Source organism: Callithrix jacchus, chromosome 3, assembly GCF_049354715.1.
Source record: "Callithrix jacchus isolate 240 chromosome 3, calJac240_pri, whole genome shotgun sequence".
NCBI lineage: Eukaryota > Metazoa > Chordata > Mammalia > Primates > Cebidae > Callithrix > Callithrix jacchus.
The window spans coordinates 68,294,816-68,314,722 of NC_133504.1; the positions used below are offsets into that span (position 1 = coordinate 68,294,816).

The following is a 19,907-nucleotide window of genomic DNA, read 5'->3' on the forward strand; positions in this document are numbered from 1 at the left end:
TGATTAAATGTCTTAATTTACAGGTTGCAAACACAAAAAAACAATGTCATATACAAATTTCTCGATTAGCAGAAGAACTTTCAGCCCTCCAAATGGTATGTTTGACTATATTGATATTGTCTTCCAAATATTGCTTATTTTAAAGGCCAGGATACATACTACTGGGGATTCATTCATTCAAAAGATACTTTTTAAACCAAGCCCTGGCTAGGTGCTAGGAAAAAAGTGAAAATCCAGATAGACATGTTTGCAGCAGTCTTGTGGCTTATGTTCTAGCTGGAAAGATAGATAGTATTTATCACATTTTACTGTAAAGTTGTGTCTGTGACAGGGAATACACAGGGTGCTATTGCTTGCATTAGCTCCTATCATATGCTGGGTTTATCTGGTAAACCAAGGAGAAAGAGAAAGTATATATGACAGTGGGAAAGAAGAAAGAAAGCTTCCTAAAAGAAATGAATACTGAGGTATGAGTAGGCCAAGAGGGGAAAGGAAAAGAATACTTGTGTGTCTAGAGGTGGGACTGGAAATATAAGTTTAACTTGAAGATTTGATGTAATGAAATTTAATAAACTTTCTTATAGGAAAATAAAACTATAACAATTTTCAGGAATTGAGAAAATATTTATAACTTTACAAACTCTGATCTTTTCTGACTCCCTGTATTACTTTTAATCTCTATTACAAAATTTAGCAATGAATTATATCTTGTAATAAATATCATGCATTAGGTGTATGTTGAACATACATACTCTGTCTCTCTCCTTGGAAATCTTATTTCTGCAATTAGATTGTAGCATCTCAACACAGTAGAGTCTTACACCTTTCTTTATTTTCCTTGTTGCTTGCCTGGGACAGTGTTTTGCACAGTATATTTTTAAATGTGTATCAACTGAACAATACATTTAAACACTCTGAAAGAGGGATCACATTTTCTCTCTCTATTCTACAAACTTTGGAGATCACATGATGGGATCTTAATCATTGTGTATTATTGGTCCCAAATGGAATAGAACAAGGAACATTTATTTTGTTTTTGTTTGTTTAATGTCACTTCTTTTAATAATGTAGGAACATCAACTGAAATTAATGGGATGCAATGTGGCCAATTAGTCATGTGTAATTTTTTGTTGCTACATATTTTGCTTCCTTTTCTATCACCCAGTTATTTTGCTTGTTCTCTTTCATGGGCCGAATAGCTATCAAGAGATCTATATTTTTGTGGTAAAAGAGGAGTAGAAGGGTACTACCCTAGTCCAAGATCATTTAATGGATTGCAAACCTGCAAGGACAAGAACATTCATTCCTTCTATATTCTCAAAGGAGCAAGGACTAGCTAAGACCTGCATGGATTTTTTCAAATCATTGTTAGCTGTATAACAACCAGAGCTATATTAAACTCACTTTAGAGTAAAAAGAATGACAATTTCCATTATTGCAAAAAGTGTTTCTTATAGTAAAACAATTCTACTTCACAGCTAACTGATTTTTCTACAGATATGAAACATCTGATGGTCATGTTGATTCTATGGGGAGAACTATACTGTCTAATTGAAAAGTTTCAAATATTAAGTATGTTAAAAATGCATTCGAAGGAAAACATCTTTGGCTACTTTAAGACAGATTTTCTGCCAGGCGCAGTGGCTCAAGCCTATAATCCCAGCACTTTGGGAGGCCGAGGCAGGTGGATCACGAGGTCAACAGATCGAGACCATCCTGGTCAACATGGTGAAACCCCGTCTCTACTAATAATAAAAAAATTAGCTGGGCATGGTGGTGTGTGCCTATAATCCCAGCTACTCAGGAGGCTGAGGCAGGAGAATTGCCTGAACCCAGGAGGCGGAGGTTACGGTGAGCCGAGATTGTGCCGTTGCACTCCAGTCTGGGTAGCAAGAGTAAAACTCCGTCTTTAAAAAAAGACAGATTTTCTTAGAAAATCTAAGCTACAGTTTGAAGCATAATAACCTGATGCTTGCTATTGTTTTCTATTAACTAACAATTTTACTATCTATACCAATAGTAATTAGTATCACTGTACTATCCATCTATACTACTATTTACACTATGAAGTTCAGGAAGGAAGTTAAGCATACTTTTGCTAATCCAAAATTAAGGTATGCTCACAGGAGGGAGAAAAACTTGCATTTTAGATGAGTGTGCAGATTAATAGATTAAGAAAAAGCCAGAGCCATTGTATTTCAAGCTACATATTTCCCTCTAGAGACCAACACATACCTAACAGACTTTGTTTTCTCTAGTAAGGTATGATTGATCTTAAGAATATTCAAGGTTTTATTCTGCCATGTGGCAGATTGCTATTAATCTATAGCAAATAATTAAGATTAATTATAAAATGTTCAAACTTATAGAAGTAAAATAAAATGTTCATTGTGATCTTTTCTTTGATGCATGAATTTTTGAAGTCTTTTTTTTTAGTTTCTAAATAAATGACGATTTACACTGTCTTTTATTGTTGATTTCTCATTTGGTTAGGGAGGCAGCACAGATCATGGTCTATATGATATTGGTTCTTCTTTTTTTTTTTTTGAGATAGAGTCTTGCTCTGTCACCCAGGCTGGAGTGCGGTGGTGTGATCTGAAGCTCACTGCAGGCTCTGCCTCCCGAGTTCCAGCGATACTCCTGCCTCAGCCTCCCAGGTTAGCTGAGATTACAAGCACACACCTCTACACCCAGCCAATTTTTGTATTTTTAGTAGAGACAGGGTTTCACCATGTTGACCAGGCTGGTCTCGAACTCCTGATCTCAGGTGATCTGCCCGCCTCAGCCTCCCAAAGTGCTAGGATTACAGGCGTGAGCCACCGTGCCCCGTGGGTATTGGTTCTTAATATGTGCTGAGACTTCTTTTGTAAAGTATGATTTTGGAAATACTCCATGAGTACCTGAAATAATATCTATTTTTTGTCATATTTTCCCCCAAAGGTAGGCATGACAGGGGTGATAAGCAAAATATCTCTAAAAACTTTTTCAAAGTAATTTTTAATGTCTGTTTTAGTATTATAGTGCATTTCTAATAGAATTAGTATGGTAATTCTCTCTAAAGATTTAAACTTTGCTGTCTCAGTTCACCTTTTTTACCCTCAGGTTAACCAGATATTCTTTCAGCCATCATCATTTGTCAGTGAAATGGTGGATTGGGTGCAGAGGAGTGTGAAGCATACTTACACATGCGTTTCTTTATATATCACTTGCCAGTTCCAGAAGTGTGAGCCACACTTTGTTATTAACACATATATTAAAACTCACATGGGAGAAGTTACAAATGTAGGTAAATTGCAGATTTAGCACGGAAACTACCCTCTCCTAAACAACTTACTGTATCATATTTGGAATATTAATGTTGCATTTTGTATACACTCAGGGTTCTAAATAAAAGATATTAAATTTACATTTGTCAACTGATTTGTAACATAGGGTTAAAGATCTTCATTATAATCAATGGTGATAATTTTAGGTCACAATTTAGAAGCTTACTTTAAAATTTAAAAACATATTAAAATACACTTATTCTATAAAATATAGATAATTGAACATCATTATTAAGCAGTACACTGTTAGCAAAGCGGGTTCCTCCAAAGCATGATTCACAATTGGTAAAAATAGAAAGGAAAAAAAAAAAAACCATACCCATTACCCATTCTCCAAAATCAATATATAATTAGAAATAATTGTGAAGAACTAATAATTATGATGGTTTTTTGTTTTAGTTGCATTAGTAAAATGTTAAATTTTATTATCTAATTTATATGCTTGCTAAATACTGATTAAAATCTTTTGAACAGAAATACTCATGTTTATGGTAGTAAAATATGTTTAGTATTTCTGTTGGCTGTAATGTTTTCAAAGAAAAAAAGTTAACTCTTTTAGAATTTATACACCCACACATCTTTTAGACCATAGGTAATCCCGGAGGGTTTTATGCCACTATCTGGTTCTGTTGGTATATAAAAAGAAAATCTATAGTATGAGAAAGGGGTTCTATTATTTTTTTATTTGTAATTCCCCAACCTCTGTCTCCCTCATAGTCTGTTTAGTTAGAACTCCTTAGCATCCTACAGCTGGAGGCAATTTCTGAAATCCTGGGTTAGGTTGCTCTTCAAAGATTGAGTTTTGTTTTGTTTTTAATTAATATAACCTTATTTGTTTTGATAAGATAACTACGATATTCCCATTATGGATACATTATTTTACTTCTTTATTTTCCCCACTTTTCTTAAGATGTTACCAAGTGTATTTATTTACAATATGACTTACAATTTATTTACAAAATTTATTTACAATATTTATAGGAGTGTGCTGAAAAACAAGGCCAAATCGAACGAGTCATTAAGGAAAAAAAAGCAGTGGAAGAAGAACTAGAAAAGGTAAAAAGAAAAAGGAAATGTAACTACCTAAAACACAACTGCAAATGTTCAACATTACTGTCTGTTTTCATCATGTCATCTACTAGCAATTCCTTTATTTGTTACTATTGTCTTGGTAAGTTTTTATTCTCTTAAATATATTCAGAGTCTGCAGTTAAATACTGATGTTGCTCGATACAACTCTTTCCCAAGAGCGGCCGTATTCTTTGAACTTTATACTTAAAGATATAAATTTTGTGAAGTAGCTGTATTTCTTGCTTAAACCTCATCTTACTAAATTTTACTTTGTCTTTATTTTCTTTTTGAATTTTATGTTAGCTCTTATTGGGCTTAGGCTATCTATTTATAAAACAAGTATATGTAAACAGAAAATTATAACATTGCTATGATTTTTACCTTTTAGAAGTACAGATTTTTACTTCATACTTAGGAAGAATATTTACCCACATGTTATTTGAGAAAAACTGTTGGGAGAAGTTCATGGTTTAAATTTCATTTCTTTCATATACTTTTTTATTAGCAGTAATATTGTACTCTTTTAAAGTACCTTGGGAAAAGAAAGGGAGACCAAATTTGGTTGAGCATTTACTGTGTTTTAGGTGCTGCATTAACAACTTTCATAGAGGTTAAGTATCTTACCCAATGTTAAAAAGTGGTAAATGCTAATCAGAATTTGATTTTTGAAGAAGAGCTATGTAGCATAAAAATTATGGTCTCTATCTATATTATCAACATGAAAAAATTATGACATCAGTAAAAGAGTAATACAAAAAGCAAAACATAATATACAATTCCATTTGTGAAAAAAAAAATACATGTGTTCAAAGTAGGACTTAATGGTTACCACTCTCCTGCAAGGTAGATCCCTTGTGAGTTTTCCTCTGCATATCATATAGTTACCATTTAGATTGCCACCTGTTATACATCAGGGTTTGGGATGTATGTTTTAATATCACATGGCAAAGGTTAAGGAAAAGGCTTATTAGGGAAATGTAAAACTTACGAGGCAAAAGACAACAGGGAAAGGGAAAGCACAACACTTTGTTCTCCCACTGTTCTATGACCAGTGTGCCAAGGTGAAAGTACTGCTGGGTCTGCAGTGTAGATCTGTATTCTAGTAGTGGAACTTTGACATACTGATACTCCATGTTTTTATAGAGAAAAAGTGACAAAGCAGTCCTTTGTCACTTCCCCGAGTAACCTGGGGAAGACACAGGTTACTTGACCAGGCAGTCTGAATTTTGAGGGTTGCTGTGTCTTGGATTTGCCTCAAAGTGTGAGCTGCTTAGCACCTGGAGACCTTGGATCTCTTAGGATGTTCCAGACCCTGTGCTGTGAGAGGGAGCCCCATCGCATGGAAAGCTGAGCTTGGGTACAGCTGCTCCTGCTGAGGAAGGGGGATGCCCCATCCAACCTAGATCATTGTCCCGGTAACCCAGTGAGATTCAGGAGTCACTTTCAGAGAGTTCTAGTTATTGTACCACAGCATGTATCTTAATTTTTGAGTATTGGAATAAAGGATTATACTGAATGATATTCATCAAGAAATCACCAGTGTAACCACTCCAAGTTGACATTTAGAGTATTTTTTTAACTTTGCTTTACATTTTTGTATTATTTGCATAGTTTACCATGAGCATGAATAATTCCAAAAAAAAAATAAACTCTGTTTTTTAAGAGACAATGTCTTGCTCTGTTGCCCAGACTGGAGTGCAGTGGACATGATCATAGCTCACTGCAGCCTTGATCTCTTGGGCTCGAGGATCCTCCTACCTGAGCCTCACTGATAGCTGAGACTACAGGTGTGAGCCACCATGCCCAGCTAATTTTTTAATAATATTTTCTTTAGATGATGGGGTCTTGCTCAGGCTGGTCTCAAAACAATTATTATTTTATGTATCAGTTTTTAACATTTTATTTGTAAATGTGAAAGAATCAGATTTAATTATTGATATTTTTCATATGTTACAGTAGGAGCAAATGAACACATGATCATGGCTTTTTATTCCATTGATTTCTGTCTCTGTTTAATTTTAAGACAGTTTTTTCTGTAATGTTATATACATAATAAGCCTCTTCTGCAGATTTACCATGAAGGCAGAGGAAATGAAAGTGATTACAGAAAACTAGAAGAAATGCACCAAAGATTCCTGGTTGCAGAGCGTTCAAAAGATGATCTTCAGCTAAGACTTACGAGAGCAGAAAATAGAATAAAACAACTTGAAATTGAGTAAGTTTTTCTTTTGGATTTTCTGTGGTAACATCTTCAGAATTCACACAATATTGGACAGATTCTCTACATTTAGGACCAAATATAAGTTCATTCAAGATTATTTCTGAAAACTAATTTCTGCAGGAAGAAAAGATTTAACAGCGGTATACCATTTTCTTTTCAATGTATTCTTTCTGACAGTTAAATAGGATGTTTATAATATTGTTTTCTTTGTACTAATTGTACAGCTATTATAGTAGCTTACTTATATTCTTTTATACTACCTATACTTAATATATTTCTTGAATATTCTATAATGATCCATAATATATATTTGATTATCCATAAACATGATAAAGTTAGAACTTGACATATCCATTCTGAATATTTTTCTACCTTCCCACCCTGGCAATATTACCTAATACAGCAAAATTTTCTTACTTGAATTGCCTGAAGTCTCAATCTCTGTATGTGTTCAAAAGATATTTTTAAAATAAATACTAATACCTAAGTTACTTAATACAGTGTTTTTTTCAAAAAGAGATCCTGCAAATTTCTTTAAAAAATATATTTATAATTTCCAATAATTATTCAGATAATCTGCTCATATGGTTACTTCCAGATGAAACATGCAGGAGAAGCTGGTTTATTCCAGCATAAATCTTCTTGTACGTAGTAAGAGAAGTATCACACATGAAGGCTTTTCCCAATACCATATATTCACAGGGTTTCTCTCTAATGCGCATACACATATGTCTCTTAAGGGAGGCATACTGAATAAAAGCATTCCTGCATTTGTTTTAATTCACATGGTCTCTCTGCATTATGAGTATTTTGTGTGTGTACAGTAAAAGCATAAATCAGTGAAACCCCCTCTATGTTCCCTATATTCATAAAGTTTTTCTCCAGGGTGAACTCTCCCATATTTCCTAAAGCGTGTAAACATAGAATAAAGTACGAGGACTGGGTGTAAGACCTCCCATGTTCTTTACTTTCAAAAAGCTTCTCTCCAGGATAAATTTTGAAGGTTGAGTGAAGGATAAGGATTAGCCCATCTTCTTTAGATTTACAGGGCTTCTTTCCAATTAAGAGGTTTTTTTTTTCTTCATTAAGTAATTGAGAAATGATTAAAGGCTCCCATGCATTCTTTTTATAAGGAGAGTTCTTCTCCTCAGTATGAATTCTTACACATTCATCAACACATAGGAATTAATGAAGGCTTTCCCACATTCTCCACATAGAGTTTTTCTCCTAAGTTTTCACATATGTGCTTTACGGTATATTTGATGAATGTTTTCTTAGACTGCATTTAAAGGGTTTCTCTTGAGTGTGAGTTTTGTCCACTTCTAATTTCAGGAATGCTTGGAGTGAGTAGTCTTGCATCTCCTTTAATCTCTGGGAATCCCTTTTTCTGTATTTTTTTCTTGCAAATAACTGTTTAAAACTGAGTTCTTTGTAAGGTAGAGTTTCTTCCACTACATACCTAAATATTGATGCTATTTACTCTGTCTCATGTAGTTCCTAAAAACTAGTAATTAGACCCAGAGGCTTGATCTAGTCTAGCTTTCTTTTGTTGTTGTTGTTGTTGTTTTTGGAAGAATTCTTCATGGATGATGACATTGTGGACTTCTCTTAGGAGGCTTACAATGTGTGGTTGTTTCTGGTCTCAGCATCTTTCTGATGTTAGCATCCTTTTATTATCATTGCCTAGATACATCTTTTTATTAGGAACTTTATCAGCAAGGTTTAGGCAGGAAAAAGACTATAAGTATTGTGGGAATAAAGGGTTTAATGTAGGAAACAGAATTTACAAGAGTATGGGAGGAGCAGGGAAAGCAAAGATCTAGAAAAGCAGAGGCAGAGATCAAAGAAAATTACTAACTGTGTTCACCCAAAGCACTAGCAGATATGGCAGGTCAGAATGCCAAAATAGGACCATAAAAGAGTGGTTCATAGTGATGAAACTACCACCATGTGAAAGTTGCTTCTTTAAGATTTTTTTCTCCTTGCAAAATACTTTTAACTAGTAATTTTCTTAAGCTTTCACAATATTAGTAGCATTTCTATACAATTCCCTGTGAAACCTATTAACCAAGGAATGTTCACAGTGTTTATCTGTTACTGAAAAGATGGAAGTTTTAAAAGATAGGAATAAAAATTAGCAATTTATTGATTGAAGTGACATTAATGTATAGAGGTTGTCTCACCCTGTGATCCATTGTTGAGAAAGTTCAGGAAATATAATCTGTTTAACTTCTTGTAAAACAAGAAGTTTATAGAACTGGAAGTTTATAAAAACTATTTCTAAGATATATAATGGGAAAATATAAAAGTAGCTTTTATAATTTAGTAATATAGTAAGCTATTGTGTTATTCTATAGAGTTTATTCATTAAGTAAAGGAGTTTTGGTTATTATCTACTTCATGCTTTTTATTGTTACCGCAGTTCATTCCCTTGAAGTTCTCCATACACAGTAATTCTTAATGTTAGTACAAATTTGAAAGAACTCTCACATTGATTTTCTAAATAAATAACAGTTCGATTTATCTGTTCTTAGTTAAGATTTGAATATATTTTAGTTGAATATATTTGCCTGGTTTAACATAACGTTTTGAAACCACATAGTTTCGGCCTAAAGTGAAAAGAAATGGCTCAAAATAAAGCAAACAAAAGTCCATGTGATAAAATGTAGACAGACTTTTGTCTTCTAGTATAGATCATTAAGTTTAATCGTTCTTTTTGTTTTGTTTTTTAATCAGCTCCTCAGAAGAAATATCACGTTACCAAGAAAGGATTCAGAAACTGCAAAATGTATTGGAGTCTGAGAGAGAGAACTGTGGACTTGTCAGTGAACAAAGGCTAAAACTTCAGGAAGAAAATAAACAGTTACAGAAAGAGACTGAGAGTTTAAGGAAGATTGCCCTGGAGGCTCAAAAAAAAGCCAAATTAAAGGTATTTTCAAGACTAGAGTTAAATGTGTACTTAGGAAAATCCAAGTATGGAGAATACTTAGACCTAGCAAAACATCTTTAAGGCCCCTCTTTTTTTTTGCCTTCTCATCAGATAGCACTATATCATAATTCAGAGTGTTAACCAGTCATTTCTGTGTTGTAGAACTTGGCAGGCATGCTTGAAAATGATTGCCTTTGCTACACACAAAAAAATTCTTTTCCAACCACAAATATACTTATATTTTCTGCCAAAGCAATTTAAGCAACACTGGCAAATCCATAGATTAGATAACTTTACAGACTGCTTTCCTCTCTTCTTGCTCTATAGTAGCCTTTGAAAAGTTGAACGTCTATAAAACTAACTGTATAGAGGATGTTACAGCAGTTGGCTCTGAGAACCACTCATAGCTAGTCTGAAAATTCCATGGCAGGAAGAAGGCAGGAGGCAAAAATGTCATCTAAAATAAATTCCCTTTCTTTTCTGTCTTCTTTCCTTCTCTTCTGATGCTTATATGGTTTGATAATAGGAAGATGATCATCTTTTTAAGGGAGCATCAAGAAACACAAGTATTTTCATCAACATCTTGCTTACCTTTCCCCATTTCATGAGACTTTTGTAAACAGTGACACTAACTCTCTTTGATAAATATCTACATCTTGCAATTGTGTAGTAAGAATATGAGGAGGTAGTGTTACTGTTTTATTTTGGTTTTTATTGCCGCAAGAACTCCTAAGAAGTCATATTCCAACCTAATTCATGTCAACATATGTTTATTAAATACCTCCTATTACAGGTATGAAACACCCTAGTTATTTGTAAAACCCTGGACTCTGAAATGAAAAAATAAAGAGTCTTATTTAAAAAGAAGTTTGTACTTTGTGCTTTAAACTGTGGGAGTTCTTTGAAGAGCAAGGTTAGGAACCAAACTACCAGATAACAAGACTTGATAAAAAGCTGAAATAATTTAGACAATATGTTATCAACATGAGAATAATCAACTTGATGAATGGCAAAAAATTGAGTTAAAAACAAACTGATTTGTTATAATCACTTGACTTATAAAAAAGGCACCATTGCAGTTCAGTGGGGGGAAAATTGTCTTCACAAATGGTGCTAGATCAGTCAGATCCATATTTTAAAAATAAAACTTAACTCCAGTATCACAGCATATATGCAAATTAGTTGGAGCTGCCTTGTAGACCTAAATGTGAAATGTGAAATGATAGAGTTTCTAGGAGAAAAATCTTCATGCCTTTGGATTGAAAAATATTTCTTAGAGCACAAAAAATACAAATCATAGTGAAAAATCCAAGCTGAATTGGATTTCACTAAAATTAAGATATTTTTAGTCACCAAAAGATACCATTAAGAAAGGGAAAAGTGGGAGAAAGTATTTGTAATGCATATAACCAAAAAAAGAACTCATATCCAAAATATAAAAACTCTTACCAATTAATAAGAAAAGTATTAATAAGGAAAAAACAGCTAATAGTTAATAATGAAAAAATAGATAATTTTCAGAAAAGGGCTAAAGACTTAAGTAGGCACTTCATAAAATAGCATATATGCAAATATGTTCAGCTTCATTATTTTTCAGGGGAATTTAAATTAAAACTGCAAGATAACACTACACACCACTAGAATGGCTAAAATTAAAAAGACTAAAAATATCAAGTATTTATAAGAATATAAAGCAGTTAGAACTTTGATAGATACTGATAGGAATGTAGCAGTATCTTTTAAAGCTGGACATACATATATCTTGATATGGATTGGCTGTGTCCCTACCCAAATCTCATCTTGAGTTGTAGCTCCCATAATCCCCATGTGTCATGAGAAGGACCTGGTAGGAGGTAACTGAATCGTGGGAGTTGGTTTTCCCATGATTTTATCATGATAGTGAATAAGTCTTACAAAATCTGATGTTTTTCTGTTGTTGTTTTTTTTTTAATTGAGACAGAGTCTTGCTCTGTCTTGCCCAGGCTGGAGTGCAGTGGTGCAATCTTTGCTCATTGCAGCCTCCACCTCCTGGATTCAAGTGACTTTCCTATCTCAGCCTCCCAAGTAGCTGGAACTACAGACATGTGCCACCACAACCAGCTAATTTTGTATTTTTAGCAGAGATGGGGTTTCACCATGTTGGCCAGGCTGGCCTTCAACTCCTGACCTCATGTGATCCACCAGCCTCAGCCTCCCAAAGTGCTGGGATTACAAGTGTGAGCCACTGGGCCTGGCCAATCTGATGGTTCTATAAAGAGCAGTTCTTCTGCAAATGCCCACTTGCCTGCTGCCATGTATGATGTGCCTTTGCCCCTTCTTCACCTTCTGCCATGATTGTGAAACCTTTCCAGCCATGGAAAGGAACTGTGAGTTCCTTAAGCCTCTTTTTCTCACATGGACTGTGAGTTCATTAAGCCTCTTTTTCTTTATAAATTACCCAGTCTTAGGTATTTCTTCATAGCAGTATGATAATGGACTAATACACATCATATGCCAAATAATCATGACTACGTACCCAACAGATATGAGTGCTTATGTGGATGTGGACAAGAATATTCATAGAAGTTGTAGTCAAAACACTAAAAACAATGCAAAGTTCATGAAGTTGAAATTGTATAAATAATTGTCATAAATTGGAATAGAAACAACAATGAAAAATAATGAACTATATAAGCAATAGTGAATGAGTCTCATAGACATGGAGATGAGCAAAAAAGCCAAGCATATACAAGCTTATATTTTATTATTTCACTATATGATAGTAAAGAATAAGCATAATTATCTATGAGGATAGTATCAGAATAACTACCTTTTAGATGAATAAGTACTGATAGAAGGACACATGAGGGAGCCTCCTAGAGTATCTGAATCTATGCAGTTACTTTAGTATGTCAGTATATGTGTAAAAACCCAGCTGATCTTTCAAGACTCACACTGTTCATCATAAGAGAGAAGCAGATAAATATTGGCAGGGGAAAGTAGGCAGGAGTATAGATGAAACCAGAGTGCCTATGAGTTTGATTGTCAAACTATCAATTATGGAAGCTGGGTGATAGGCATAGAGGAATTGTAACATTCTATTTTGTGTGTGCTCAAACGTTCTCATACTAAAACATTTCTATGATAAAAAAAAAAAAAGGTGTACTTTGGTGAAAAAATGTTCTATCTTCCTCTCATTATAAACTTTATATGATAAATTTCATATGAATTAACAACTTTGATATGTCAATGATTCCGTAAAACATTAGTAGGAAGGCCTGGCGCGGTGGCTCAAGCCTGTAATCCCAGCACTTTGGGAGGCCGAGGTGGGTGGATCACGAGGTCAAGAGATCGAGACCATCCTGGTCAACATGGTGAAACCCCGTCTCTACTAAAAATACAAAAAATTAGCTGGGCATGGTGGCACATACCTGTAATCCCAGCTACACAGGAGGCTGAGGCAAAAGAATTGCTTGAACCCAGGAGGTGGAGGTTGCAGTGAGCCGAGAGCGTGCCATTGCACTCCAGCCTAGATAACAAGAGTGAAACTCGGTCTCAAAAAAAAAAATATATATATATATATATTAGTAGGAAACGTAGATGAATATTTAACAGAAAGAGAAGAACTAAGCAAAAAAAGAAAAATTTCAAATGAAAATACTGATAAATTTAAGTATATGTTTTTAAATATTTAAAACCATTTTTAAAATTTGAAAAAGGAAAAAAAGAAAAGAAAATCACTGGGAGGTAGATAGTTTTCATAAATATGACAAAAGCTCTAAGACCATATCTAAGGAGCTTTTTAAAATATAAGAGAAAATGTGGGGCGTAGTGGCTCATGTCTGTAATCCCAGTACTTTGGGAGGCTGAGGCAGACAGATCAAGAGGTAAGGAGTTCGAGACCAACTTGGCCAACATGGTGAAACCCCGTCTCTACTAAAAATACAAAAATTAGCAGGGTGTGGTGGCAGGCACCTGTAATCCCAGCTTGGGAGGCTGAGGCAGGAGAATTGCTCAGGAGGCAGAGTTTGCAGCAAGCCAAGACCGCACCATTGCACTCCATCCTGGGCAACGCAACAAGACTCTGTGTCAAAACACAAACAAAATATATAGAGAGAGCATAAATATATGTTATATATATATATAGAGAGAGAGAGAGAAAAAATATATAGAATATATATAGTTGAGAATATTTATATAAGAAAAATATTTGTAACTCAATAAAAATATTACGTGACAGTTGAACAGAATCTACAAACTAAGCAATTAATTGATAGTGAGTTTAAACTGCTTACTGCCTACTGTTTTTTTTCTAAGTATCTCTGAGTGAGCTAAAAGTATTTACTTTAGAGTCTAAAATTCAGTCACAGGAAAATAATTTAAATATTTCATAATTAAATAAGTGTATTGTAGCATTATTTATAATAAATTAGAAACAACCTAAAAATCTAGAAGTAAACAATTATGTTACATCTATGTATGTATATGTGTATGTATATACATATATATATATATATATATATATATGGAGAGAGAGAGAGAGAGAGAGAGAGAGAGAGAGAGGGAGGGAGGGAGGAGAGTAAATTAAATTATGGAAAATACAAAACACTAAAAAGACAAACATAAAGTCCCTCTATTACCAAAACTCAGATAATACTTCTAACTTCTACATAATTGCTTTTATTTATGAATTTTAAAATTGTTACTATAGTGTCTAAAAGATTACTACCTGTGTGTGTGTACACATATATATTTTTAATATATACTGTATATACTTTTAATAAAATACTATATTGTCATTGGACACTATATTTCCAAATAATTCATAATGCATTTATATTGCTACACCCTATGATTAAAGAATATATATGTGAAAACACATACAGGTAGTAATCCTTTACATGCTGTAAAACACTTTTAAAATTCATAAATAAAAACAATTAAGTAGTAGTGATTATCTGAGTTTTGGGAATAGAGGGACCTTATATTTGTCTTTTTAATGCTTTGTATTTTCTATAATTTTACAAAATATATTTGTTTTCTTTTCTTTTTTTTAATAATGGGTGGGGATGGAATCAAAGAATTTTCTCTAGTACTCTACTTGATCCATCTTTAACATTTCAGGATAGTAACTGATAGTACAGAGAATAAAAGAGTGATAGAAAGTTTACTCAACATATCTCACCAAATCTGTATCTAGATTAAGAGAAGAGTCATTGATATATAAAGAGCAGAGCCTTTTAACTAACTAGATAGCTATAATTCTATTTTATGGAGGAGGAAGTCTTTCAGATAAATTGCTTTGTAACTGATTCTTTCTTTGACAAAATAGGAACCTAGTGCACCTACACCTTGCTGTTTTTCTCCCCCTTGCAAAAGAGTATGACCTTCAGTAGATTAACTGAAAGAAGCCAAAAAGATAAAGACAGTGAGATATTGGGAGGTCAGTTGGCTGCAAACCTTAACAATTTATCATAGGAAGTTTTCATTTGATCTTAATGCCACTACATTGATTTCAGCCCTAGCTTTCTCTTTTTCTAACCACTCCTTTTGCCAAGGCTCTCCATTTCTTCATGGTTTAAATTCCCCTCATAACCATCTAAAATTAAATGGAGTTGTTTTCAGCAATTCAGCTATCTACTTTTGTGGATATTTCTCTGCAGAAAAAGAAAGAAGAGAAACCATAAAACCATTTTTCCCACCTAACATTCTGAATTTTATCATTAATAGAATTTTTGTAATAGGAGATCAGTTGTTGTGGCCCTTAGCCTTTCAACATTACCACAAACCTGTCCAATTAATTTAGCAACTCAAATTTTATCTACTAAAAGCTATGGGGCTTATTTAAAGACTGAATTTTGACACCAGAAAGCCACCGTTCATTCAATCTGCAAATATGTTTTGACAACTATGCTGTGTTCCAGGTGCTAAATAAGCAATGGTAAACAAAACAGATATGGTACGCATCCTAAAAGCTTATAATTTGCATGTAGGTGGGCAAACTTTAAATATATAATTTATAAACTAAATGAGTTCCAAAAGTTGAAATAACTAGGATAAGCAGAAAAAGACTATTTCAGGCAAAAGAAACAGTATGTGAAAAGAACTCAAGAATAAAAAAGGCATTATAGTGGAAATAAAAGAAAGGGAAGGGAATAGTGGCACAACACAAGCTAGTAGAAGTAAGCAGGGACCAGGTTATCTGAAGGATCTTAAAGCTTGTGAAACTATAAATAGATTTTCCCATTGAAAATGGGGAGTTAGCTAGGCAGGCAAATGCTAAAAGCTGTACAGATGCATAGATCAAGTGTTTGTGTGGGGGCGTGGTGGTTGTTGTTGTTTGTTTTTTGTTTTTTGTTTTTTGAGAAGCTCTTTCACCCAGGCTGGAGTACACTGGCGCGATCTCAGCTCTGCAACCTCTGCCTCCCAGGTCCAAGCGATTCTTCTGCCTTACTATCCTGAGTAGCTGGGATTATAGGCACCCACCACCTCACCTGGCATTTTTAGTAGAGATGGGGTTTCACCATGTTGGCCAGACTGGTTTCTAACTCCTGACCTCAAGTGATCTGCCTGCCTTAACCTCCCAAAGTGCTGGGATTACAGGCATCAGCCACCACATAGATCAGTTTTTAACATGTGTTTGTGAGAGAGAGAGAGACAGACACTCATAGGGGTTGTACTTTTTGTTTTCCACCTGAGATGTTAGACTAATATGACTTCTCCAGAGGAGGTGAAGATTAAGGCAGGGAAGGAGAAAGAACGCAATCTAAACTTGCAGAATCTAATAATTCAAAAATTATTAAGATAGCAGCTGGGGTCAAGGGGCCTCAGGAGGCTTGCACAGCAGTAATACATTACAATTGTTTTTCCAGTGTCTGTATTTGTACAGTCTTAAATTTCTGCTTCTGTACTATTTGGGAAAGGAAATTGAAGAGTTTTAGGAAGCATTTTGCATTTAGGAGGGGTGGCAAGGACAGGATGTTTGCAGTTTGCTCCCATGAGCCAAGAATTTTGTTGTTGTTGGGCCTTGTTTAGTGTTTTTTGACAAAGTAAAGTTGAGTCTTTCTTTTTTGAGTTTGAAAGTAGCCATATTTGATGAATTACTAGAATTCTGGCAATCTGTGGCCATTTTTAAAGCAATTAAAGTATCACAAGATAGGTGTACTTTATTTATAATACTTCTTTAGTATACCAAAATATAGATGGCCTGAGAGTGTAATAAGGAAGTCAGATCACCTTGCTGCCTTTTTCCACAAGTGTTTTTCATCTGAACCACAAAACATAGAAAAATATTTCAGTAACTTTTATCTCAATTTCCCCAAAAATGGTACTTAGGTAATTATATTCTAGACACATATGAAAGAAGGCAGTTACTTATATACATTGGTTGCCTTAAAGCATTAGAGCCTAATTCTCATCCTTAACCCTCATAGAGAAAGCTTCTAGGGTATCCAAAGAGCATTTACTAATATGTTCATTCTACAATTAAAGTGCTTTTTCTGTAATGATGTAAATTCTTAGAAATGTACCGAAGACATTTTCATGTGAGATTTTCAGAATCATTATTTATATTGTCTGTTTCTCCTGAAAAATAGTTCATTCATTAAGTATTCACTAATACTGCAACTGAAGTGGTAAAGGAATTCCTGTGACTTTACAAAGCCCTTTGAAAGAGTTTCAGGTCGGGCGCGGTGGCTCAAGCCTGTAATCCCAGCACTTTGGGAGGCTGAGGCGGGTGGATCACGAGGTCAAGAGATTGAGACCATCCTGCTCAACATGGTGAAACCCCGTCTCTACTAAAAATACAAAAAAATTAGCTGGGCATGGTGGTGCATGCCTGTAATCCCAGCTACTCAGGAGGCTGAGGCAGGAGAATTGCCTAAACCCAGGAGGCGGAGGTTGCGGTGAGCCAAGATCGTGCCATTGCACTCCAGCCTGGGTAACAAGAGCGAAACTTCATCTCAAAAAAAAAAAAAAAGAAAGTTTCAAATTTAGTATGTAAATCAAAAGTGGTTTGAGTAAATACCTAACTCAGATACTAACAGCATCAATACTTTCCTTGGATTCTAGCAACAAAAATCAGAGCAGATAAAGAAAGAAGTGTTTCATTATAATAGATAGTAGACTTTTCTTTTACTGGCATTTTAAGGTGTTAGGGAAAGTGTAGCAAAAAATATATAGTTCATCAAAATTCTAATTTTACTGACATAACATTGTAACTTTTCATTTGTGATGAAGACAAACTGTAAACTTGATTTTTTTCTTCTTTTTTTGTTTTTTGTTTATTTGTTTGTTTTTCAGATAGCATCTTGCTCTATCACCCAGGCTGGAGTGCAGTGGCACAGTCTTGGCTCACTGCAACCTCTGCCTCCCAGGTTAAAGTGATTCTCCTGCCTCAGATTCCTGAGTAGCTGGGATTACAGGGATGCACCACCACGCCCACCTAATTTTTGTATTTTTAGTAGAGATAGGGTTTCACCATGTTGGTCAGACTGGTCTCAAACTCCTGACCTCATGATCCACCTGCCTCAGCCTCCCAAAGTGCTAGGATTACAGGCGTGAGTCACCGCGCCTGGCCAAACTTGATTTCTTACATAGATTTCTCATCCAAACATTTCTGTGCCTCAGACAACACAATGAATGATTCCTTTTGTATATATCATTTTCTATGTATCATAGTATAGTACCTATGAGGGAAAAACAAAAAAATACATTTTCATTTTATTCTTTAGATCAGTACAATGGAACATGAATTTTCAATAAAGAAACATGGGTTTGAAGTTCAATTAAGAGAGATGGAAGACAGCAATAGAAATTCTGTTGTTGAACTGAGGCATCTCCTAGCGACTCAACAGAAGGTGGCCAATAGGTGGAAAGAAGAAACGAAGAAACTTACTGAAAGTGCAGAAATGAGAATCAATAATCTGAAGTAAGTCTACTATTAGTTTTTTGACATGGTTTTTCAGAAGAAATTATTTAACCTATAGTTGAATGTCCTTGCCATGATCTTTTGTAAAAAATGCATTATATTGGACCTTATCTTTGTATACAGTAAACTACTATAAAAATGTCATAAAACAAAACAAATATATTTTTTCTAATTTCATGCATATTTCATAAAATGTAATAATTTTTGTTGGATATATTAGTTTAGATAGTTGCAACAAAATCTATTGGGTCTGCAAAGCCTGAAATATTTGTTCTCTGGCCCTTGAGAAAAAGTTCTCTGACCCTTCCTCAGAAAGAACTTGAGATTTTGTGCTGAATGAGATGAGAAGCTCAAGACCTTCAAGATAGGAGTGAGATCAGAGGGCTTTGAGCAAAGTGATGTGATCAGACTTAAATATTCAACAGATGATTTTGATCACTGTATGAAATAGACTATAGTAAACCTAAAACTACTCTAAAACATAAAGCCTATTAAAAAAAGAATAGACTGTAAAGAGGTAAGGTGTTTAAGTCAGGATATTATTAACTAGTCAACTATGTATATAAGTTGATATTCAGGGGAGAGATTACAACAAGAGTATAAACTTGTGAATCACTAACATACACATGATTTTTAAAGTCATGGAATGAGAACATGTTGAAAAAGAGGGTAGAGAGATGAAACTGTTTGAAGACTGAGTTTCAAAATGTAAAGCTTAGGGAAATCACTCCACTGAGAAAGACTGAGAAAGCATATCCAGAGAAATAGAAAATAAAGACAAAATAGTTAAAAAATAAAAATTTAGAAAAGGAATAAGCAATAATGGGTGACATATATTGAACACTAAATGTGTACATTTTTCTAAGCAATTTACATATACTTAATCTTTACAGCAACCCTACAAAGTATATAACATTATTAATTATGTTTGACAGATGGCCAAACTGAGGCCAAAGGAAGTTAAGGAACTTGTACAAGATCACATAGATAATGAATAAACAGATCTAGGTTTCATATTCAGTTTGGTTAAAGACAATATGCTCTTAACCACTATGTTTTATAAGAATTTGTTATTAATTGGCTGAGTAAGATAAGGACTGAGAATGGACCTTCTAATTTGGTACCATGTGGTGACTTTGTTCATCATGATAAGAGGAGTTTTGGTGGAATGTTAGAATGAAATATATTTGAAGTGAAAGAGTTAGTGGTGAACTAGGCAATTTGAACCAACCCTCCACCACAAGTAAAAAAGTTGAATTATACAAAGCATCTACAAAGAGCACTAAAGAACTAACCAAAAAAAAAAAAAAATCACTACCAGTTAGACTGTGCCAGGGATGCAAAGCTGGAATAACATTAGAAAATCAATTAATATAATTTACAATACTAACTTATTAAAAGAGAAAAATCATAAGGTCTTTTCAATAGATACAGAAAAAGCATTTGATACCA

General features: G+C 34.3%; 1 protein-coding gene across 5 annotated transcripts in view; it reads left to right on the plus strand.

The window, feature by feature from the left end:
• The window catches only part of SCLT1 (sodium channel and clathrin linker 1), a 245,784-nt gene that overhangs the window by 152,764 nt on the left and 73,113 nt on the right, over positions 1–19,907 (plus strand). For all 5 annotated transcript variants that reach the window (XR_008480049.2, XM_054252918.2, XM_008992707.5 and 2 more), the window contains 5 exons: positions 24–95; positions 4,308–4,382; positions 6,467–6,612; positions 9,355–9,547; positions 18,259–18,455. Coding sequence is in view for 4 of the 5 variants with exons in the window: in XM_054252918.2 (XP_054108893.2) it covers positions 24–95; positions 4,308–4,382; positions 6,467–6,612; positions 9,355–9,547; positions 18,259–18,455 (683 nt within the window). In the remaining variant the exon portion in view is untranslated. The remainder of the gene's footprint in view (positions 1–23; positions 96–4,307; positions 4,383–6,466; positions 6,613–9,354; positions 9,548–18,258; positions 18,456–19,907) is intronic.